The sequence below is a fragment of the Lagenorhynchus albirostris genome, chromosome 6 (assembly GCF_949774975.1).
Source record: "Lagenorhynchus albirostris chromosome 6, mLagAlb1.1, whole genome shotgun sequence".
Classification (NCBI taxonomy): Eukaryota; Metazoa; Chordata; class Mammalia; order Artiodactyla; family Delphinidae; genus Lagenorhynchus; species Lagenorhynchus albirostris.
The window spans coordinates 15407411-15431369 of NC_083100.1; the positions used below are offsets into that span (position 1 = coordinate 15407411).

General features: G+C 42.1%; 2 protein-coding genes across 2 annotated transcripts in view; both read right to left on the reverse strand.

Moving 5' to 3' along the window:
- Positions 1-3403, reverse strand: part of MOGAT1 (monoacylglycerol O-acyltransferase 1) — a 28395-nt gene extending 24992 nt beyond the window's left edge. The window contains exon 1 of the mRNA XM_060151987.1: positions 3175-3403. Coding sequence (XP_060007970.1) covers positions 3175-3268 — 94 coding nt within the window. The 5' untranslated portion in view covers positions 3269-3403. The remainder of the gene's footprint in view (positions 1-3174) is intronic.
- Positions 3404-4846: 1443 nt separating this feature from the next.
- On the reverse strand, positions 4847-6502 carry LOC132521626 (glycerol kinase-like). Its single transcript, XM_060151264.1, has one exon. The coding sequence runs from the start codon at positions 6500-6502 to the stop codon at positions 4847-4849; it is 1656 nt and encodes a 551-aa protein (XP_060007247.1).
- Positions 6503-23959: the final 17457 nt, after the last annotated feature.

A 23959-nucleotide genomic window follows, 5' to 3' on the forward strand; every position in this document is an offset into this window, starting at 1 on the left:
AAATGGGGGGGAAACTGTTCTAAATTAAAAACTAAATGCAACCCAGGGGGCTTTTTTGGATCCTGATTCAAGTAAGTCACACATAAAAGTGTATTTGGGGCTCAATTTTAGGAAATATGAATATTGACTTGGTTTAGATGATTTTAAGCAATTAATGTTAATTATGCTACATGGGACAATGTTACTATAATTTTGTAAAATAATTTTATAATAGGCATACTAAAGTACTTGGGATTAAAATGCAATGTGATTTGCTTTAAAATATTTTTGCAAAATAGGTAAAACTAATATAGCAAATTGTTAAAATAATTATAAATCCAAGTAATGGGTATATGGGAGTTTATACCCTTCTCTACTTTTCTGTATGTTTGGAATTTTTCATAATAAAATTTCCAAAATATATGATAATACAAAATAATATGCTCCTAGTAACACGAATGTCAAATGCATGCAATAAGAGCATTTAAATGAATTGTCTGTCAAGCCACTGTAGTTTGATTCAAATTAGGACTGGTGGGCCATGTCTAAAGTCATTAGTCCATTCACGTGTGACACATAAGGCTCTACCACCCACCTTGTGACCTTGAGCAGTTACTACACCTCCAAGCTCTATCTTTGGAAAATGAGTACAGGGGTTAGCCCCTACCTCTAGGGTCACTGTGGGGATTTACATACATGAGTTGATACAAATAGCGACATGTGGGGTGGACCACTTCCCTTTTGGGTGACAGAGTGAAGACATTCAACCAGTACTTATTGTGTGCCTTCCATGAGCCAGGCACGGGCTGGGTACTCCCTCACTGAGCCTGTGAACTAGGATGTATCAGGGAGGAAGAAATTTTCCTCTACCATCCTACGTTCCTCTGGCTGATCTAAGAATTAAATTGACGTGAGACAGATTAATGGGAGAAAATCAAACAAAATTTTAATAATATGTATGCCTGGAGGAGACCCAGGAAAACTGAGTAACTTGCCAAAATGGCCAAAACCCTCCCCTTAAATACCATCCTCAGGACTTCCCTGGTGGCGCAGTGGTTGGGAGTCTGCCTGCCGCTGCGGGGGACGCCGGTTCATGCCCCGGTCCGGGAAGATCCCACATGCCGCGGAGCGGCTGGGCCTGTGACCCATGGCCGCTGAGCCTGCGCGTCTGGAGCCTGTGCTCCGCAATGGGAGAGGCCCGCGTACCGCAAAAAAAAAAAAAAAAAAACCATCCTCAGCTAAAGACAAAAAAGGATATTGAAGGTGGGTTGAGTCAGTTATGGGAGGTTATGAGGAAAAGCACAGTAAGGAAGGGTAAGGTTTTATTCAAATTTAAGTCCCTGCCTTCTTCATTGGTAGGTTTCTAGAGATTTGGTCATCATCCTCTTCCTGGTACAGCAAGGGAGACACCCTTACAAATGGAGATTTCCCTTATAAATGTAAATGTTTCTTACAAAAGGGTAACTCCCACTAGGTTTTCAGAGTTTTTCCCATGTCTGCTGCTTCTTAGAAAATAACCAGCTTAAAATAATTAATATACCAAAGAAACATACTTGGGGCTGGCAAATTCTGCTCTCCTACAGATGGCCATAGAGACCTTTCTCAAGTAACCACAGACATACACAAATACAAGCAATGATAAGGGCCATGGAAGGAAAAGACAGTGGGCTATCAGAGATGTGCTGGCTGATGAGCAAGAAAGTCAGTCTCCAGTTTCAAGGCATTAAATTGGACAGCACAGTGGTTAAAGCAGGAACTCTGGGTAGAATATTTGGGTTTGCACCCAGCCCCTCCACCTCTTACTAACTGTGTGACCTTGAACAGTTCACTTCACCTCTTAGTTCCCTCAGCCGTACAATGAGCACAGGAAGACACAGTCCTTACCTCACAGGGCTGTTGTGAAGATTACATGGTTAATAGTGTATCGTGCTTAGAACTGTAGAGGTAGATGGCAAGTGCCAAGCTGTAGCTGGCAGAACAGTACCTGACACACACAAGGCCCGCGATAAGTGTAGCTGTTACCTCAATGGTACTTTGGCCTAGAGCAAAACAAAGTGTAATGCTGTCTCAACAGTTTGGCCTAGGAGGACTTAATGAGTTAATTATATGAATTTCCTTTTTTAGTAAACTCTAGCTGTACTTGGAGAGTTTATTAAAAAAAAAAATCCTGATGTGCAGGTTCCTTTCTGAAACAAATGAATTCAAAATTCTAGGGATAGAGCCTGGGTATCTTATTTTTTAGAAATTCCTCCAGTGACCTTAATGTGCAGCCAGGGTTGAGAACCACTGATCCAGGCATTCAAAATGTAAAATGGTTTCAAAATTGTAAACCTCTACAGTGTAATGAATTTATTATTACTGTGACCTGGACAGTGTACAACCCATGATCTTATAGCACACAAATGACTTGGGCCTTCTGAAGAGTTTAAGTTCCCAGTAATTCCTGTCCTCTTACACCCCCTCCTTTTCCCTGCCCCTCCCCATGCCCCCACCCCCCTCAAGGGCAGAATAAACATCCAGAGGAAAAGCTTCCAGATAAGCCCCCTGCCCCATCTAGTGACTGGCTCCTGCGCATTTCTACCTGGGCTTAATTTGGCAACTGGCTAGAACACACTCTCCTGGGTCGAATTATTTACAGAGAGAGGCCATCCAACCCAACCTAACGTGTGGTGCAGTCTTCTTTGCAGCAAGGTAGCTTTCTGCATCCGGAAAATCTTAAACACGGGAAAGCTAACGCAGATATTTGTTATGGGGGGGGGAGGATAAGGAAGGAATCAGGTTTCAAATCCTTGGGCATTGTTTTTCCATTTATGAATCGATAATTCAAGAAACGAGTTTATCGACTTTTGAGGGGCTTAAGTGCAACGTCCTATAGCTCGATTGGGTCGTGGTTACACTTGGCTGTATACATTTGTCAAAACTCATCGAGTTAAAATCTGTGCCTTTTACTGTGGGTAAAGTACACCTCGAGTTTTAAAAACAGCACAGGGGAAAATAAAGTTGCCAATCAGTGGCTTGCTACAAGGTTCACGTGGAAAGATGAATCAAAGAGGGGAGTCCTAAATTAGTTACAAATGCCCTCTGTGACCTGCCTGCTCTGGCTTACAAGGGAATTAGTGATGTCCGGGAGGGGGGAGACGGAGCCCCAGGCACCGCGGTGTTTCGCCCGGATCTTGCGTGGCCGGGAGTCCTTACCGAGCAGAAGGAAGGACAGGACCCACTGCAGCACCGCCGCCGTCTGCAGCCGCCGCGCCAGCGGGATGTTGAGCGGCGCAAACTCGACCTTCATGGCCCGGCCGGAGCGAGGACTGCGCCGAGCGCTGCCGCCTGGGACCTCGCTGCTCCGCGGCGCCTGCCGGGTGTGCGCTGCCTGCCGGCCCAGCGCCCGGCACCCCGGCGCAGAGGAGGCGGCGACCGCCCCGGAGTGGGCGCGGACTGGACTTAGTCTTGGGTGGGAGGGCGCGCCGGGGCTGAGGCTGGAGGCTGCCAATCACGCGCCCGGGCTCGGGAGCAGCAGCGGCGCCCGGGGCGCATTGGCTGGCGCGCCGCATTGGGCACAAGGGTGGACGAGAGGGGTCACCTGGCAGCCTGCCAGAGCTCGGCGACGCGGGCTCCTGCAACTTCGCCCAAGACCTGGGATCTCCACCGGGCTGGTTGATTCAACTGGTGGATTACTGTGCGCGAGGCTTCAGCGCCTTTAAACCCACCTCTTCCTCCGAGGGTGTCTGCAGCTGGGAAAGGGTTAGGATCTCCCACCAGCTGGAGGAAGGCGCAGGAGTTAGGTTCTCTGGAGCTTGGTACCTATCTGTTTGTTGGTCTGTGTTCCCAACACCACCCCCAAACTCTGGGGCCTCCTCATCTTTGTGTCTCAGATTCCTATACGAATCCTGGAAAACTTTCGCTTATTCATTCAAAGGACATTTATTGAATACCTCCCACGTGCCGGGAACCATTCTGGGCGCTGGGGATACACTCAGTAACCAAGTCATTCATCGATTCCCAGAGGGTACAAATTATGGGGGGGGGAACATAAGGAAAATAACCACACAGTTGGGTGTGTAATTGCAAAGTAAAATGCTACTATGAGTGAATGAGAAGGTTCTAGGACTTAGACTGGAAGGTCAGTCTCAGAAGAAGTGACCTTGACTTTAATTATAACGGTGAATCTAATTCAAGCAAAGGGAAGCACATGTGCAAAGGTCCTGTGGCTGAAAGTCAAAGAAGACCAAAATAGTGGGAGCTCAGGGAACAAGGAGGAGAATGGAGTGAAATGAGTCAAAAATGGTAGCCAAGGACCAGATCCTTGCAGGCTGTGTTTAGGGTTCAAGTCTTTACCCTAAGATTTGCCAGTGAAGGGTTTCAATTATGTGTTAAATAAATGGATGGATTCTAAATTGTGCCTCATGCTGTGAGTGCCCACTACATTTTCTTTGTAAATCTTCCTGTATAGTTGACCAACACCAAGTGGCAGGTAGCTGTCAAGTCATTGCTAGAAGGGATCTGGAAGAGGGCAAAACAACAGAGTTGACTACCCATCCCCCCACCATGCCCCTTTCTCCTTCAACGTTTTAATAGAAAGTTAGATTAAAAATAACAACCACTGGGTAGTTCAGGGGAGCTGTTTGTGACTTTTTGTATGCAAAACTTGCGGTTGTTTTTTTTTGGTTCCTAATTGAGAAATCACTGTTTTGTGTGTGCCGCATTTTCTTTATTTCAAGCCACAGGTCTACTTGGAGGGTCATGCAGCAAGTGGCTTACAAATAAAATCAGAGTCTATGAATAGTGTCAGCACATTAAAAGACAGAACCACTGAATTTTCTTGTCAGGTAAAGAGCTCACATCTTTGGAATCCATGACTTGGTATTATTTATGGCACACCTGAGAGGTACCTTGCTCCGATTAACATTACCATGCTACTCACTATAAAAAAGCCCAAGGGTAAACTACTGAAGATGCTAGGGTCACCATTTTCCGAAGACTGAGTGCTAACCCAACCCATGGACTTCATCACAGCTTTCTTCCATGTAGAATAACGAATTTCACTTTCCTTGGCGTTGATCTGAGGTTCAAACCGCTCCATCGTGACAGCTGACAAATCCTCAGGCTCGAGACTCCAAACGCCAACCCCTTCTGCAGCCCCGGCTGCCATGGCAGCTCCCAGGGCAGTTGTTTCAGGCATCAAGGGCTTCACTACTGGGATATACAGAATGTCTGCTTGTAGCTGCATAAGAATTTTGTTGTTGCTCATTCCTCCGTCTACCTGCAAATGGCTGAGTGCAATTCCACAGTCCCGGTTCATGGCATCCAAAACCTCTCGGGTTTGGAAACAAACAGCTTCTAATGAAGCAAAAGCAATATGGCATTTATTGGTGAATTGGGTGAGCCCACAGATGATCCCTCTTGCACTGGGCTCCCAATAAGGTGCATATAGCCCTGAAAAGGCTGGGACAAAACAGCAGCCACAAGAGGAACCTACTTCTTTAGCAAGTTTTTCAATTTCCTCTGAGGTCTTTATAATTCCAAGATTGTCTCTGAGCCAGCGAACAGCAGCACCGGCTATAGCTACCGAACCTTCTAATGCATAATGTACTGGTTTGTCTCTTCCGAGTTTGTAAGCCACTGTGGTCAGAAGGCCATGTTCAGAAAATATACACTTATGGCCTGTATTACATAGTAAGAAACAGCCTGTTCCATACGTGTTTTTGGCTTGTCCATCCTGGAAGCACTGTTGTCCCACCAATGCAGCAGATTGGTCCCCCAAACACCCAGATATTGGCACACCTTCCAAGGCCCCAGCTTTCATTAGGCCATAGATCTCAGAAGAACTCCGGACATTTGGAAGAATTTTCATTGGAACTTGAAAAAATTCACAGAGCTCTTTATCCCATTCCAAAGAATGAATGTTGAAAAGCATCGTCCTGCTTGCATTCGTTACATCCGTACAATGGACGCCTCCACTGGCTCCTCCTGTCAAGCTCCAAATAAGCCATGAATCAATGGTCCCAAAAAGGGCTCTATCTTCTTCAACTGCCTTTTGAACTTTTCTCACGTTGGCAAGGAGCCAACGAAGTTTCACTGCACTGAAGTAGGTGCTAAGTGGAAGGCCTGTCTTGGTCTTGACAAAGTTATTATTTACTGGAATGCTTTTACGAAGACTCTCAACGGTAGATTGGGTTCTTAGATCAAGCCACACCACAGCATTGTAAAGAGGTTCTCCAGTTAACTTGTCCCAGACCACAGTGGTCTCCCTCTGGTTACTGATACCAATAGCTTTTATGTTAGAAGTATTGAGCTGTCCAAGTTTCTCACACGTTTTCTCTATACACTCACAGACGGACTGCAGGATTTCCTTAGGGTCTTGTTCTACCCATCCTTCTTTTGGAAACTCTTGTTTTATTTCCACTTGATGATAACTAAGTAGTTCGGCTGTTTTGGGATTGAAAACCAAAAAGCGCGTCGAGCTTGTGCTCTGGTCCACTGCTCCCACCAACTGCCCCAAAACTGCTTTCTTCGTGGCTGCCATGAAACTCGCTTAGGTCGGCGGGCTGGCGATAGCGTCCCGTTTCCCGGGTGACGGCGGCGGGAGGGGGAGGGGCGGACGGCGAGCCGGGAGGGCCAGCCAGCGCGCGGCCGTAGAACGCAGTATCGGCAAGGAGCTTCTCGCCCCGCCCCTCCCTCTTCTCTTCTAGATTCTTCTAGATTTCTTCCCTGCACCTTACCCCACTGGTAGTGGTGATGCGTTGAGTACACACCGTGTCAGACATTGTGCAGGGCCCTTCACCAGCCTGAGCTTATCCTGGAGCAACCCCGCGAAATAACTGTTAGCTCATTCGGCAGTTAATGAAGGCCAGGCTCAAAGTCACACAGCTGGCAGAGTGAAGATTCAAATACGGTTTTGTCGTCTAAAACCTGGAAAGGAGTCATCCCTTCATCAGTTGACCCACACGTGGAACAAGTATGTAGGGAATGCCTGCTTTGCACCGGGCATTGCCCTGCGTGCCGATAGCACAAAGGTGAATTAAGACAGGGTCTCTGAGCCTTTGAGAATTCCCACGCATTCATTCATTGATTATCTATGGAAAGGCTGGTATGTGCTAAGCACTAGGTGAGGAGTGGAGATGGGCTGAATAAGATGGGATGAGTAAGAAAGGTCTCTGTCCTCGTGGGGTTCACGGTCTAGTGAGAGAAACAGAAAATAAACCAAATGTGTGCTAGTGCCCCGAAAGAAACATGCAAGTTCCAGTGATAGAGAATGAGCACCTAATTAGAAGAGACTGGCGGTAACAAGAGTGGAAGTGGGGAGACCCTAAGGAGGCTGTTGTAGGGCGAGAGTAGAGGATGGTGGCTTGGTCTACTGTGTTAGCAAAGGAGAATAGAGATGGATTTGACATAAGCCTGGGAGATGTGAATGGCAGGACTGATTGATTAATTGGATTCACAATCTATTAGGAGATAAGAAGAGCAGCATACCCGGAGCTCCTTCTCCTAGTCACTTGGAGCTAACTCGTCTGATTCATGCTCTTGTCATCTTCCCCGGGCCCTCAGCAGGTAGAAAAGACCTGTCATACCCCATCATAGCTCCTTTAAGCAAAGCAGGGACCCATGAGGGTCCATCACCATTTTAATGAACAACTAAATCATTCACTCATTTGTTTAACAGTCAACATATGTTTACTTGTGTACCAGGTTATTGGAGGTAAATGGTGAGAAAATTTTAATTCAACAAGCTATTCAAAACAACTTTTCTGTAGGAGTTTTGTTGATCTCTAGAAATAAAACTAATAGGAAAACATGAACCTTACACGTTTTCTTTCCAAACTACACATTTTGTGGAATAGGGAGCTTACAGCAGAGAAGATGAGGGATTTGCCCAAGGTACCCCAGCCAGTTACTGGCAAGGAGTAGACCTAGATCTCTTTACAACTCTACTAAAACAGATGAGCAGAAGCAATGTCGTGTAGGATCATGGTTTCAAACTTTGACTTTAGCAGGGGGATTTTTTTTTAAATCTTCAAATAACTCCAATTTATAAAAGAAATCAAAGTGAAACTGCTCTTGTTGGAAATGAATGGGGATCCTGACTCCCACCTTCTCAGTATCTTCCTCCTTCCCAAGGTGTATCTTTAGCAAAGTGAAACTGATATCAAACAGTTACAGAACCTCTGAGGGATCAGCAAAACCCAGGTTGGAAACCACTTTTTTTTTTTTTTTTTTTTTTTGGTGGTGGTGGGTAGGCTAATATTTGGAGAAATACAAAGTTTAAACAGGGTTGCAGTTAAAAAACTATATGTGATATATACGCTTTACTCAGTGCTTACCATCTACCAGGTACTGGGCTACATGCTTTCTGTGCTGTGTTTGATTTAAGCCTCACAGCAACTCTCCAGGGTAGGTACTATTATTCCTTTACCAGTAAAGATAGTGAGGCTAGAGGTCAAGTTAATTGTTCACCTAGTAGGTAGTAAAACTAAGTTTCTGTTTTTTAAAAATAGGCTTGTCTGTTTCCAGAGCCTGAGCAAGTAACTGCCGTACTAAGCTCTTCCTCAAATGATACCACGAGGGAGGAAGGGGATATTGAAACAGAGGAACCGGTCACTGAACCTCTGGTAGAAGAATGCAGAGGACCAACTTTGTCATGGTTTGCGTTGGGGTTAGGTATTCATTCAGTCAACAAATATCGATATTTACCAGTCATATACTATGTGCTTGGCTTTGGGTACATATGAGTGAATAAAACATGCATAACTTTTCAATAATTCGACAAAAATTTATAAATCACCTCTGCCATGGTTAAGTCCTGAAGTGGCCATGGTGATAGGAAATCAACACTGTCCGGCTTGAAGATCTGAGATTCCGGCGATCGAATGTGGTTCCTCTTTCCACTTCTCAGCTCTAATTAAGGAATGAGAAGGTGATAGTTTAGATTGCCTTATAGATTACAAAAGCCTATCCTTGGAAATGAATAACTAAAAATCACTTCCTCTTTTTATTTTGTTTCCTGTGCATTTTACCATAGCTAACTCCTACTAACAAGAAGATGACGTTTTTCTATTTTACTGTAGTTTAAGTTACAATGTTCCTATCGTTAAGTTTAAAAGGAAACAGCATTCTCTCTAGATTGAGAGGCCTTAAAGGGGACAGTTTAGGACAAAGGTCACTGTTCTGGTTTTCATAAGATGCATTAGTCATAAAGATAATATTTCTCTCTCATTCACACACACACCACATAAACTGTGAACCCAACCATCACAGTTACCATAATTCATTGAGAGTGACTGGCTCGGGTTAAAGTCAAATAGAGGACCATCACTATGGTAATTTTGATGGAATGTCCTTCACGCAATTCTATTCTCAAGGCTCTTCTGAACAAAGTTCAAGAAATTTGCCCAGGCCCCTCTGTTTTCTTACTTTCTTCTCAATGAACTATGTTATCAATCTGACAGGGCTGGAGTATGTTTGTTCTGGGCAAAGTTTCAGGAGTCTTTCCCAAGAGAGTGAGACTTTGTAGCCACCATGATAATGGTCCGAAGTTTACCTTTCCTCTGTGTTTTCTTGTTGCTATAGGCACATACAAGTTCTCAGACTCTATATACTATGCTTTCTTTTCACATTCTCCTTTGAAAGCTTCATTGAGGTTCAATTTTTACCTTTCCATTAGTTAACGTTAATATTTGTTATTTGCTCTACAAAACAGGTGCTTCCATAGCTGCTCTTTTAAACAATTATAATACTATGAACAATTACTCTGAGAAATTATTACGGTAATCACTAATATTTATGAAATGTCCTTTCCCTTCCCATGAACCTCTCTCCCCTTTTGTTTGCACCCAGCCTGGGAACCTACCTGGGGCCCCAGCAACCCAAACAAGGGAAAAACTAGGGGAAAGTGACTGGGAATGCCTACTGCAACCAACCTGGGTCCAGGACAGGCTCTTGAATGAAGCACTCAGCAACTCAAACAGCAGTGTCCTTGGAGGCGTGGCAAAGCAGGCTCCATCATTTACTTCCAGTTTCCAAGAAGGTCCAATCCAATGGACGGGCTTTCACTCACGTTTGTATCTTTCTGGTTGTTTATGGTTACTTGGTATATGACCTGTTGATTCCTCGGATCTATTATTATTACTTTTTTCCCCAACAGATGCCATTTCCCCAGCCTGGCTGCTATCATTTCTCCTCTGGATTATTGCAACCTCCTAAGTGATTTCTGTGCCTTGAGTTTTGCCCCTTGAACTACCACCCCTAATCCCTTCTCCACAATGTACCCAAAGTGACCTTTCCAAAATACCAAGTCAATCGTGTCATTTCTCTGCTTAAAATCTTTTTTAAGATAAAGTCCAAACTCTAATGTAGTCCTAAAAATTTCAGGGTAATCTACAAAGGGATTAGAATGCCCCAGGAGACTTACAGGAAACGCATAAAAGATTTCAGCCAGAACAGAACTCGTTTTGGATACATAGCAATTACAACAAAGTCAGTTATTGTAAATTGTATCATCTATCACCTCAGTTTGCAACAGCAACCCCACTTTTACTAAGCTTAATACTAGAGCGAATTAATAGTCTCCGATCACTTGGATTGTTACCTGGAATATAAATGTCTAATATTCAAAAGTACTTAGCGTGTTTCAAATTGTTTCCACATACTTTATCCCCAAACCATCCAGAGAGGTCCTACCCTCACTTTATGGATGAGGAAGTGGACAATGTTTGTTTTAGGAGAAGAAATTACAGACATAAAAGCTTACCACTTTATTCTTTTTTCCCTAATCAGAATTTTTGCATATGTTTCTTTTTTTTTTTTTTTTTTTGCGGTATGCTGGCCTCTCACTGTTGTGGCCTCTCCCGTTGCGGAGCACAGGCTCCAGACGCGCAGGCTCAGCGGCCATGGCTCACGGGCCCAGCCGCTCCACGGCGTGTGGGATCTTCCCGGACTGGGGCACGAACCTGTGTCCCCTGCATCGGCAGGCGGACTCTCAACCACTGCGCCACCAGAGAAGCCCATATGTTTCTATTTTTATCGAGGTATAGTTGATGTACAATGTTATATAAGTTTCCAATGTACAACATAGTGATTCACAATTTTTAAAGGTTATACTCCATTTATAGTTATTATAAAATATTGGCTATATTCCTTGTGCTGTACAATATATCTTTGTAGCTTATTTATTTTATACATAATAGTTTGTACCTCTTAATCCCCTACCCCTATGTTGCCCCCCCCGTTCCCTCTTCCCCACTGGTAACCGCTAATTTGTTTTCTATGTCTGTGAGTTTGTCTCTTTTTTGTTATAGTCACTCATTTTATTTTATTTATTTATTTAACAGCTTTATTGGAGTATAATTGTTTTACAATGGTGTGTTAGTTTCTGCTTTATAACAAAGTGAATCAGTTATACATATACATATGTTCCCATATCTCCTCCCTCTTGCACCTCCCTCCCACCCTCCCTATCTCACCCCTCTAGGTGGTTACAAAGCACCGAGCTGATCTCCCTGTGCTATGCGGCTGCTTCCCACTAGGTATCTATTCTACATTTCGTAGTATACATAAGTCCATGCCACTCTCTCACTTCGTACCAGCTTACACTTCCCCCTCCCCATGTCCTCAAGCCCATTCTCTATGTCTACGTCTTTATTCCTGTCCTGCCCCTAGATTCTTTATAACTTTTTTTTTTTTTAGATTCCATATATATGTGTTAGCATATGGTATCTGTTTTGCTCTTTCTGACTTACTTCACTCTGTATGACAGTCTCTGGGTCCATCCACCTCACTACAAATAACTCAATTTCGTTTATTTTATGACTGAGTAATATTCCATTGTATATACATGCTACATCTTCTTTATCCATTCTTCTGTCGATGGACACTTAAGTTGCTTATGTCCTGGCTATTGTAAATAGTGCTGCAATGAACATTGCGGTACATGACTCTTTTTGAATTACGGTTTTCTCAGGGTATATGCCCAGTAGTGGGATTGCTGGGTCGTATGGTAGTTCTATTTTTAGTTTTTTAAGGAACCTCCATACTATTCTCCATAGTGACTGTATCAATTTACATTCCCACCAACAGTGCAAGAGACTTCCCTTTTTCACACACCCTCTAGACCAGCACCTATTGTTTGTAGATATTTTGATGATGGCCATTCTGACTGGTGTGAGGTGATATCTCATTGTAGTTTTGATGTGCATTTCTCTAATGATTAGTGATGTTGAGCATTCTTTCATGTGTTTGTTGTCAATCGGTATATCTTCTTTGGAGAAATCTATTTAGGTCTTCTGACCACTTTTGGATTGGGTTGTTTGTTTTTTTGTTACTGAGCTGCATGAGCTGCTTATAAATTTCGGAGATTAATCCTTTGTCAGTTGCTTCATTTGCAAATATTTTCTCCCATTCTGAGGGTTGTCTTTTCATCTTGTTTATGGTTTCCTTTGTTGTGCAAAAGCTTTTAAGTTTCATTAGATCCCATTTGTTTACTTTTGTTTTTATTTCCATTTCTCTAGGATGTGGGTCAAAAAGGATCTTGCTGTGATTTATGTCTAGAGTGTTCTGCCTATGTTTTCCTCTAAGAGTTTTAAAGTATCTTGCCTTACATTTACGTCTGTAATCCAGTTTAAATTTATTTTTGTGTACGGTGTTAGGGAGTGTTCTAATTTCATTCTTTTACATGTAGCTGTCCAGTTTTCACAGCACCACTTATTGAAGAGGCTGTCTTTTCTCCATTGTACATTCTTGCTTCCTTTATCAAAAACAAGGTGACCAGGGTTTCCCTGGTGGCGCAGTGGTTGAGAGTCCGCCTACCGATGCAGGGGACACGGGTTCGTGTCCCGGTCCAGGAGGATCCCACATGCTGTGGAGTGGCTGGGCCCGTGAGCCATGGCCACTGAGCCTGCGCATCCGGAGCCTGTGCTCCGCAACGGGAGAGGCCACAACAGTGAGAGGCCCGTGTACCGCAAAAAAACAAACAACAACAACAACAAAATAAATAAGGTGGCCATATGTGAGTGGGTTTATCTCTGGGCTTTCTATCCTGTTCCATTGATCTGTATTTCTGTTTTTGTACCTGTACCATACTGTCTTGATTACTGTAGCTTTGTATGATAGTCTGAAGTCTGGGAGCCTGATTCTTCCAGCTGCGTTTTTCGTTCTCCAGATTGCTTTGGCTATTCAGGGTCTTTTGTGTTTCCATACAAATTGTGAAATTTTTTGTTCTAGTTCTGTGGAAAATGCCATTGGTAGTTTGATAGGGATTGCATTGAATCTGTAGATTGCTTTAGGTAGTATAGACATTTTCACAATGTTGCTTCTTCCAATCCAAGAACATGGTATATCTATCCATCTGTTTGTATCATCTTTAATTTCTTTCATCAGTGTTCTATAGTTTTCTGCATACAGGTCTTTTGTCTCCTTAGGTAGGTTTATTCCTAGGTATTTTATTCTTTTTTTGCAGTGGTAAGTGGGAGTGTTTCCTTAATTACTCTTTCAGATTTTTCATCCTTAGTGTGTAGGAATGCAAGAGATTTCTGTGCATTAATTTTGTATCCCACTACTTTACCAAATTCATTGATTAGCTCTAGTAGTTTTCTGGTGGCATCTTTAGGATTCTCTATGTATAGTATCATGTCATCTGCAAACAGTGACAGCTTTACTTCTTCTTTTCCGATTTGGATTCCTTTTATTTCTTTTTCTTCTCTGATTGCTGTGGCTAAAACTTCCAAAACTATGTTGAATACTAGTGGTGAGAGTGGGCAACCTTGTCTTGTTCCTGATCTTAGTGGAAATGGTTTCAGGTTTTCACCATTGAGAACAACGTTGGCTGTGGGTTTGTCACACATGGCCTTTATTATGTTGAGGTATGTTCCCTCTATGCCTACTTTCTGGAGGGTTTTTATCATAAATGGGTGCTGAATTTGTCGAAAGCTTTTTCTGCATCTTTTGAGATGATCATATGGTTTTTCTTCCTCAGTTTGTTAATATGGTGTATCACATTGATTGATTTGTGTATATTGAAGAATCCTTGCATTCCTGGGATAAATCCCACTTGATCATGGTGTATGATCCTTTTAATGTGCTGGTGGATTCTGTTTGCTACTATTTTGTTGAGGATTTTTGCATCTATGTTCATCAGTGATATTGGCCTGTAGTTTTCTTTCTTTGTGACATCTTTGCCTGGTTTTGCTATCAGGGTGATGGTGGTGTCGCAGAACGAGTTTGGGAGTGTTCCTCCCTCTGCTATATTTTGGAAGAGTTTGAGAAGGATGGGTGTTAGCTCTTCTCTAAATGTTTGATAGAATTCTCCTGTGAAGCCATCTGGCCCTGGGCTTTTGTTTGTTGGAAGGTTTTTAATCCTTCCTTTTCAGTGCTTGTGATTGGTCTGTTTATATCTTCTATTTTTTCCTGGTTTATTCTCAGAAGTTTGTGCTTTTCTAAGAATTTGTCCATTTCTTCCAGGTTGTCCATTTTATTGGTATATAGTTGCTTGTAGTAATCTCTCATAATCCTTTATATTTCTGCAGTGTCAGTTGTTACTTCTCCTTTTTCATTTCTAATTCTATTGATTTGAGTCTTCTCCCTTTTTCTCTTGATGAGTCTGGCTAATGGTTTGTCAATTTTGTTTATCTTCTCAAAGAACCAGCTTTTAGTTTTATTGATCGTTGCTATTGTTTCGTTCATTTCTTTCTCATTTGTTTCTGATCTGATCTTTATGATTTCTTTCCTTCTGCTAACTTTGGGGTTTTTTTGTTCTTCTTTCTCTAATTGTTTTAGGTGTAAGGTGAGGTTGTTTATTTGAGATGTTTCTTATTTCTTGAGGTAGGTTTGTATAGCTATAAACTTCCCTCTTAGAACGTATTTTGCTGCATCCCATAGGTTTTGGTTCGTCGTGTTTTCATTGTCATTTGTTTATAGGTATTATTTGATTTCCTCTTTGATTTCTTTAGTGATCTCTTGGTTAATATTGTATTGTTTAGCTTCCATGTGTTTGAATTTTTTACACATTTTCCTGTAACTTATATCTAGTCTTATAGTGTTGTGGTTGGAAAAGATACTTGATATGATTTCAATTTTCTTAAATTTACTAAGGGTTGATTTGTGACCCAAGATATGATCTATCCTGGAGGATGTTCCATGAGCACTTGAGAAGAAAGTATATTTTGTTATTTTGGATGGAATGTCCTATAAATATAAATTAAGTCCATCTTGCTTAATGTATCATTTAAAGCTTGCGTTTCCTTATTTATTTTTATTTTGGATGATCTGTCCATTGGTGAAAGTGGGGTGTTAAAGTACCGTACTATGATTGTGTTACTGTTGATTTCCCCTTTTATGGCAGTTAGTATTTGCCTTATGTATTTAGGTGCTCCCATGTTGGGTGCATAAGTATTTACCATTGTTATATCTTCTTCTTGGATTGATACCTTGATCATTATGTAGTGTCCTCTTTGTCTCTTGTAATAGTCTTTATTTTAAAGTCTATTTTATCTGATATGAGAATTGCTATTCCAGCTTTCTTTTGATTTCCATTTGCATGGAATATCTTTTTCCATCCCCTCACTTTCAGTCTGTATGTGTCCCTAGGTCTGAAGTGGGTCTCTTGTAGACAGCATATATATGGGTCTTGTTTTTGTATCCATTCAGTCAGTCTATGTCTTTTGGTTGGAGCATTTAATCCATTTACATTTAAGGTAATTATTGATATGAATGTTCCTCTTACCATTTTCTTAATTGTTTTGGGTTTGTTATTGTAGGTCTTTTCCTTCTCTTGTGTTTCCTGCCTAGAGAAGTTCCTTTAGCATTTGTTGTAAAGCTGGTTTGGTGCTGCTGAATTCTCTTAGCTTTTGCTTGTCTGTAAGAGTTTTAATTTCTCTGTCGAATCTGAATGAGATCCTTGTTGGGTAGAGTAATCGTGGTTGTAGGTTTTTCCCTTTCACTACTTTAAATATGTCCTGACACTCCCTTCTGGCTTGCAGAGCTTCTGCTGAATGATCAGCTGTTAACCTTATGGGGATTCCCTTGTATGTTAGTTGCTGCTTTTCCCTTGCTGCTTTTAATATTTTTTCTTTGTATTTAATTTTTGATAGTTTGGTTAATATGTGTCTTGGCATGTTTCTGCTTGGATTTATCCTGTATGGGACTCTCTGTGCTTCCCGGACTTGATTGACTCTTTCCTTTCCCATATAAGGGAAGTTTTCAACTATAATCTCTTCAAATATTTTCTCAGTCCTTTTTTTTCTCTTCTTCTTCTGGGACCCCTATAATTCGAATTATAATTATAATTTTAATGTTGTCCCAGAGGTCTTTGAGACTGTCCTCAATTCTTTTCATTCTTTTTTCTTTATTCTGCTCTGTGGTAGTTATTTCCACTCTTTTATCTTCCACGTCACTTATCCGTTCTTCTGTCTCAGTTATTCTGCTATTGATTCCTTCTAGAGAATTTTTAATTTCATTTATTGTGTTGTTCATCTTTGTTTGTTTGCTCTTTAGTTCTTCTAGGTCCTTGTTAAACATTTCTTGTATTTTCTGCATTCAATTTCCAAGATTTCAGATCATCTTTACTATCATTACTCTGAATTCTTTTTCAGGTAGACTGCCTCTTTCCTCTTCATTTGTTAGGTCTGGTGGGTTTTTACCTTGCTCCTTCATCTGCTGTGTGTTGCTGTGTCTTCTCATTTTGCTTAACTTACTGTGTTTGGGGTCTCCTTTTCGCAGGCTGCAGGTTCACAGTTCCCATTGTTTTTGGTGTCTGCCCCTAGTGGCTAAGGTTGGTTCAGTGGGTTGTGTAGGCTTCCTGGTGGAGAGGACTAGTGCCTGTGTTCTGGTGGATGAGGCTGGATCTTGTGTTTCTGGTGGGTAGGACCGCGTCTGGTGGTGTGTTTTGGGGTGTCTATAACCTTATTATGATTTTAGGCAGCCTCTCTGCTAACGGGTGGGGTTGTGTTCCTTCCTGTCTTGCTAGTTGTTTGCCATGGGGTGTCCAGCACTGTAGCTTGCTGGTCATTGGGTGGAGCTGGGTCTTAGTGTTAAGATGGCAATCTCTGGGAAAGCTTTCGCTATTTGATATTACGTGGGGCTGGGTGGTCTCTGGTGGACCAATGTCCTGAACTGGGTTCTTCCACCTCAGAGGCATAGGCCTGACACCCGACTGGAGCACCAAGACCCTGTCAGCCACACGGCTCATAAGAAAAGGGAGAAAAAATAAATAAATAAAATAAAATAATATAAAATAAAGTTATTAAAATAAAAAATATGTAATAAATTTTTAAAAATTGAAAAGTAATTTAAAAAGAAAGAAGAGAGCAAACAAACCAAAAAACAAACAAATCCGCCTATGATAACAAGCGCTACAAACTATACAAAAAAACAAAACCACCAAAAACCAAAAAAAAAACCCAAAAAAACCAGACAGACAGGACCCTGGGACAAGTGGTAAAAAGCAAAGCTATACAGACAAAATCTCACAAAGAAGCGTACACATACACACTCACAAAAAGAGAAAAAGGAAAAAATTAATATATCTTTGCTCCCAAAGTCCACCTCCTCAGTTCTGGGATGCTTTGTTGTCTATTCAGGTACTCCAGAGATGCTGGGTACCTCAAGTTGATTGTGGAGATTTAATCCGCTGCTCCTGAGGCTGCTGGGGGAGAGTTCCCTTTCTCTTCTTTGTCCTCACAGCTCCCAGGGGCTCAGCTTTGGATTTGGCCCCGCCTTTGCGTGTAGGTCGGCGGAGGGCATCTGTTCTTCGCTCAGACAGGACGGGGTTAAAGGAGCCGCTGATTCGGGGGCTCTGGCTCACTCAGGCCGGGGGGGAGGGAGGGGCATGGAGTGCGGGGCGGGCCTGCGGCGGCAGAGGCCGGCGTGACGTTGCACTAGCCTGAGGCGCGCCGTGCGTTCTCCCGGGGAAGGTCCCTGGATCCCGGGGCCCTGGCAGTGGCGGGCTGCACAGGCCCCCCGGAAGGGGGGTGTGGACAGTGACCTGTGCTCGCACACAGGCTTCTTGGTGGCGGCAGCAGCAGCCTTAGCGTCTCATGCCCGTCTCTGGGGTCCGCGCTTTTAGCCACGGCTCGCGCCTGTCTCTGGAGCTCCTTTAAGCTGCGCTCTGAATCCCCTCTCCTCGCGCACCAGGAAACAAAGAGGGAAGACAAAGTCTCTTGCCTCTTTGGCAGGTCCAGACTTTTCCCCCGGACTCCCTCCCGGCTAGCCGCGGCGCCCTAACCCCCTGCAGGCTGTGTTCACGCCTGCAACCCCAGTTCTCTCTCTGCGCTCTGACTGAAGCCCGAGCCTCAACCCCCAGCCCTGGGTGAGCAGACAAGCCTCTCGGGCTGGTGAGTGCCGGTCGGCAGCGATCCTCTGTGCGGGAATCTCTCCGCCTTGCCCTCCGCACCCCTGTGGCTGTGCTCTCCTCCGTGGCTGCGAAGCTTTCCCCTCTCCGCCACCCGCAGTCTCCGTCCACCCGCAGTCCCCGTCCGCGAAGGGGCTCCTAGTGTGGAAACCTTTCCTCCTTCACGGCTCCCTCCCACTGGTGCAAGTCCCGTCCCTACTCTTTTGTCTCTGTTTTTTTCTTTTTTCTTTTGCCCTACCCAGGAATGTGGGGAGTTTCTAGCCTTTTGGGAGGCCTGAGGTTTTCTGCCAGCGTTCAGTACGTGTTCTGTAGGAGTTGTGCCACATGTAGATGTATTCTGATGTATTTGTGGGGAGGAATGTGATCTACATGTCTTACTCCCGCCATTTTGAAGGTCTACCCACTTGTTTTAATTTTTAGATTCCACATGTAAGTGATATACAGTCTTTGTCTGACAGCATAATACCTTCCAAGTTCATCTGTGTTGTTGCAAATGGCAAAATTTCATTGCTTTAATGGCTGAGTAGTATTCCATTGTGTGTGTGTGTGTGTGTGTGTGTGTGTGTGTGTGTGTGTATCTCAATCTCACATCTTCTTTATCCATTCATCTGTTGATGGACCAGGCTGCCACTATTTGTTGCTCTAGTGTGAGATGTCATCAAACACAGCATTGTATTTTCCGGATCTATGTAGGAAGAATTTCAGATCTGACAACATCTCTTTCTCAACTGTTGCCTAACCCACAAGCATTACAGGAAAGTGGCCCAATCATTTCAGAAACTTTCTCTGTGTTACGTTACATGTTTTACAGACAAAAGCAAACATGATCCCACAGGTCTACACAACCTATGTGGTGATGAAAGAGTGAGGTTGTCTACCAACGTTTGATTAGGCAAGGAGAAGAACCAAACACGATTGGTTTTTCCTCACAATAGAAATAATCCTGTTAATTACAATTCTGTAAAATACAAAAGGTACAATGACAAAAATTATCTCACCACCCAAAGATAACCACTTAGCACTTTGGTGTATACCATACTAGCCGTTTTAGTTTTTTTCACACTCACATACATACATGCATTTAAAAAAATCATTTTAAGTATATTGTTTAGTAACTGATTTTCATGTAATATGTTGTAGACGTTTCTTCATGTTAAAAATTTTAGTATCATTTTTAATTTTGCATGGTATTCTATTGTATGGAGGTATCAGAATTTATTTAATCAAGTCCCACATTGTTGTACATTTAGGTTGTTTCCAAATTTTCTGTATTACAAACAGAATACTTCCTTGATTACTTCCTTAGAATAATCCCAAGAGTGGAATTTCAGGATCAAAGAGGATACATATCTAAAAGTTTGATTCTTATTGTCAAGCTACTGTTTATATTCCTGACAGGTGTGCCTATGAGTGGCAGCTTTCCAAATCTTTGCCAGCACGAGGGCGGATCATTTATTTCTTTAATCTTTGCCAGTCTCCTTGGAGAAAATATCCCTGCTTTCACTGTTTTAATTTGCATTTCTCCTCCCCTCCTCACTTTTTGTTTTTTGTTTCTATTGGTTGAATTGTTTGTTACTATTCTTTGCCCATATTTTTCTATTGAAGTATCTATTTTAAAAAAGAAAAGATAATACAATAGATATAATATATAATAATATATTATTAATTATATAAATATATGATATCTATCATTAAAAGAAAACTTCAAATATTTATCTAGGTTCTGCTCTGTGCCAGTCACTGTTTAAGGCTCTTGGCGTATATTAGCACACAAAAGTCTCTGCTCTATGACATTTATGTTTTATCAGGGAAAGACATTTATATCTAATAACCATAATGAATAGTATAGTCAGGGATACTTCTTTCTGAGAAGACTTGTTGGAGCTGGCCCTGCAGGAGTCTGGGGGCAAAAACATTGTAACAGAGGAAACTGCTGGATCTAAGGTGGACCACTGCCTGACGTGTTCAAAAACTTGCATGGAGGCTGCGGATCTTGGATAGAAAAATTCCTAAATTAACCCATAAATTACATTTGATTCCTAGTAAAACATCAAAAGAATGTTTTTCAGAACCTGACAGAATTCAAAGCTCATGTAGAAAGAGTAACATGAGAGAATAGTCAGGAAATTTTTGAAAAAAAGCATTGAACACTTTCAAATATTAAAATGTATTATAAAGCTATAATAATTAAAATAGCTTTGTACTATCAATGGAATAGATAGTTCAGCAATATACCCAAATATATATGGAAATTTAATATGTGCTAAAGAAGGTATTTCAAATCTCTGGGGAAAAAGAAGTTTATTTTATAAATTTTGTTGGGCTCACTAGAGAGCTGTTTGAAAACAAAATAAAGCTGGTTAATTCACCATCTCTCAAAACCAAAACAAATTTCAGAATGATCTGAGATTTAAATGGAGAGAAAAAAAAAGAATCCATTCAAGTCCTCTAAGAAGTATATGTGATTGAAAAAAATAATAACTTGGCGTGGTGAAAGACCTATTAAAACATAACATAAAACCCAGGATCTATAAAGAAAAACAATCATAAATTAGACTCTAATTTAAATAAAACTCTTAAAAATGCCCCTTCTGAAAAAAAAAAACTTGAAACAAAATCAAATGTGAAGTATTCCGATTGTGTTTCTACTCAGCTATAGGCCACCAAGCGTTTGTCTCCTTCACCCCGCAAAAAGAGGGCCACATTTATCTCTTGTTCCTCAATCTTCATCTTAACTTCCTTAAAGGTATACTAGATAAAGCAGAACACTACCAATATTTTTGAAACCCTTTGGGTATCTCAACTCCCTAGGCTTCGTCCCTTCTATCCCACTTAGAACTGACTAGTCTCAGATTTTGTGTTTCTCATTCCTTTTCCTTTAGTTTCACCATCTATTTATGTATGCCTAAATAATATACTCTTTAGGTTATCCTATTTTTCATTTTTATATAAATCGCACCATACTGTATATATACTTTTGTGGTTTATTTATTTTTTTGTCCAAGTTTATACATGCAGCTGTAGTTCATTCATTCTCATAGCTGTATGGTGCTTCACTGTATGAATTTATAATTGTTTACATGTTTTAGTATTGATAGACATTGGGATGTTTCCACTTTTTTGTTATAATGAACATTGTAACAGAACATTCTTATTTGGTCTTCCAGTGCACATGGGTAAGAGTTTCTCTGGGGAGTATTCCTGGGTTCCTAATTGCTGGGTAGTAGGGTACACACACGCTCTGCCTTTCTAGATAGGTAAGGCCATAATTTTCCAAATTGGTTGTATCAATTTATACTCCCAAGTTCTTGCCAACATCTGGTTTTGTCAGACTTTCACATTTTTACCAATCTGGTGGGTATAAAAATGTATTTCATTATAATTTTAATTTGCATCTTCCTAATTTCTAATGTATGGAGAGCTTTTTTCATGTTTATTGGCCAGCCCGTCTTTCAGTTCTAGGAAATGCTGCCATCTCATTCCTGCTCTCAGGCTGGCTCTAAAATTAGACAAGAGAAGCACGTATCTACATTTTGTGATATACTATTTCAACATTTTCCAAATATCTTCCTTATCTGTCAGCCAGTGCCATTTGTGATGAGTACTTGTGGCCTAGTTTTCCCTTTTCCATTAGATTATCCTAACAGTTTAGCTAGTCATAGAGAAGGCACAGGGTACCTGTGCGTGAGCAAGGATAAAAAGCAGGATGGGTGAGTTGTGGCACTTGGGAGATGGGAACAGAATGCCTCTGGGTAGTCTGAGAATAGCAAGAAACTGACTAGGAAGATAACAATAATGACAATGCCCAATTTCCAGGACTTAAGACACAAGAACTATGATTGTCATTTATGAGTATTATTTCTAATCCTTACAATAATTCTCTAAGATGTACATTATTATCATCTCTACTTTACAGGTAAGGAAACTGAGGTTAAAGCCCACAGAACATCTTGGGGTGCCCAAAGGAGAGAAGGTCAGCATGCAATAATTCAGGAAGTCCTTTATTCATTGATTCATTTTTCACTGAGTACCAGTTTGAGAGCAGAGAATTTTATTTGGCATTGGAGATATTTGCCATTGACGTGGCCTCTGCCAGTCTATTATGTTGCATACTGGGGAGGGATTGCCTGCAGCTATAGAGGGAAGTTAATATAGTAAAAAACTGCTTGAATGGCAGTCAGAGAGACCTAAATCCCTCCCAGCTATGTCCCCTCACCTGAATGGCCTTGGGGCCCTGACTGTACAGTATAGAGAGGATAAGGGCAACGCTCCCTCATGGAACTGTGTCAGCTCTGCCTTCTGAGTTGGGTGACTCAGAGTGGGCCTCAGTTTTACCATTTGTAAAATGAGAATAATGGTAGCACCTATCCTGGTGTATTAGTCCCCCATGGCTGCTGTAACATTTCCACGAACTTGGTGGCTTAAAACAAAGAAATTTATTCTCTCACAGCTCCTGGGGTCAGAAGTCCAAAATCAGTTTCACTGAGCTCAAGTCAGTGTATCCAGAGACACGACAGGACTGCTCTAGAAGGCTAGGAGAGAATCCTTCCGTGCCTCTGCAGTTTCTGGTGGTTGATGGCATTCCTTGGTTTGTGGCTGCATCACTCCAATCTCTGCTCCAGTGGTTACGCTGCCTTCCCTCTTCTGTTTTTCTCAAATCTCCCTCTAACTTCCTCTTATAAAGATACATGTGATTGCATTTAGGCCCCCCCTTTTTTTGAATTGGTAGTTTTTATTTTTTTTAATTTTATTTATTTTTTATTTTTTTGAATTTTATTTATTTTATACAGCAGGTTCTTATTAGTTATCCATTTTATACATATTAGTGGCCCATTTTGATAATCCAGAAGAGTCGCTCCATCTGGAAATCTTTAACTTAATCTGAAAAGACTGTTTCCATTTAAGGTAACATTTTCAGGTTCTGGGGATTAGGGCTTGATATATTTGTGGGTTGTTATTCTGCCTATTACACTGAGGGTTGTTAGAAGGAGATCTGCTAAGGCTGGCAGAGGATTGAGCCCAGCATCTGCCCGTACAGAACAACGAGTAAATGTCAGTCTGTTTCCTCTTTCAAAAAGACGTTTCTAAGGAAGCCTCCCTAATGGTGCTGCTGTAAGGTTCAAAAAAGCACAGTTGTAACACGTAGCAGGGTGTAGGAGATCGAGGAATGAGATAAAAGCAGATCTACTAACAGTTTCTCTCGCTCCCACTACTTGGTTTTGCACATCCTTCTCTCCAGGCCGCCTCAGACCCCGCCTACTCACAGGCTCGCCCCCTCCCAGGTGGATTGATTCTCCACCACGAGGTCCCGTACCCATACGCACTCTCCCCTCGCCCCGCCCCCTTAGCTTGGCGTCCTCCGTCCGTAGTGTGTTGGAGGCGTGAGGGCTTTCGCGGGCTGTTCATTTTATTGCCCATCAAATCCTAGCCCATTTTATCCGAGTCTGTCTCCCTTTTCAGCCTCTAATTTATTCACCCAACAAAACTAGATTTACTGAGGTTAGTGGTGGCAATTTACCTGCTTTCAGGTGAGAAAAGAGAGGCGGAGCTTTTGGAAGAAGACTGGCGCTACTCAAGACAGCCCGACCAAAGGGGCCGGGTCCTACACACCTCGGTCGCCAAGCGCCCGCCAGCTCGCCGCGCCGA

Bases quoted from the DNA above. Each gene is read 5' to 3' on its own strand.
- LOC132521626 (XM_060151264.1), bottom strand. From the start codon at position 6,502: ATGGCAGCCACGAAGAAAGCAGTTTTGGGGCAGTTGGTGGGAGCAGTG.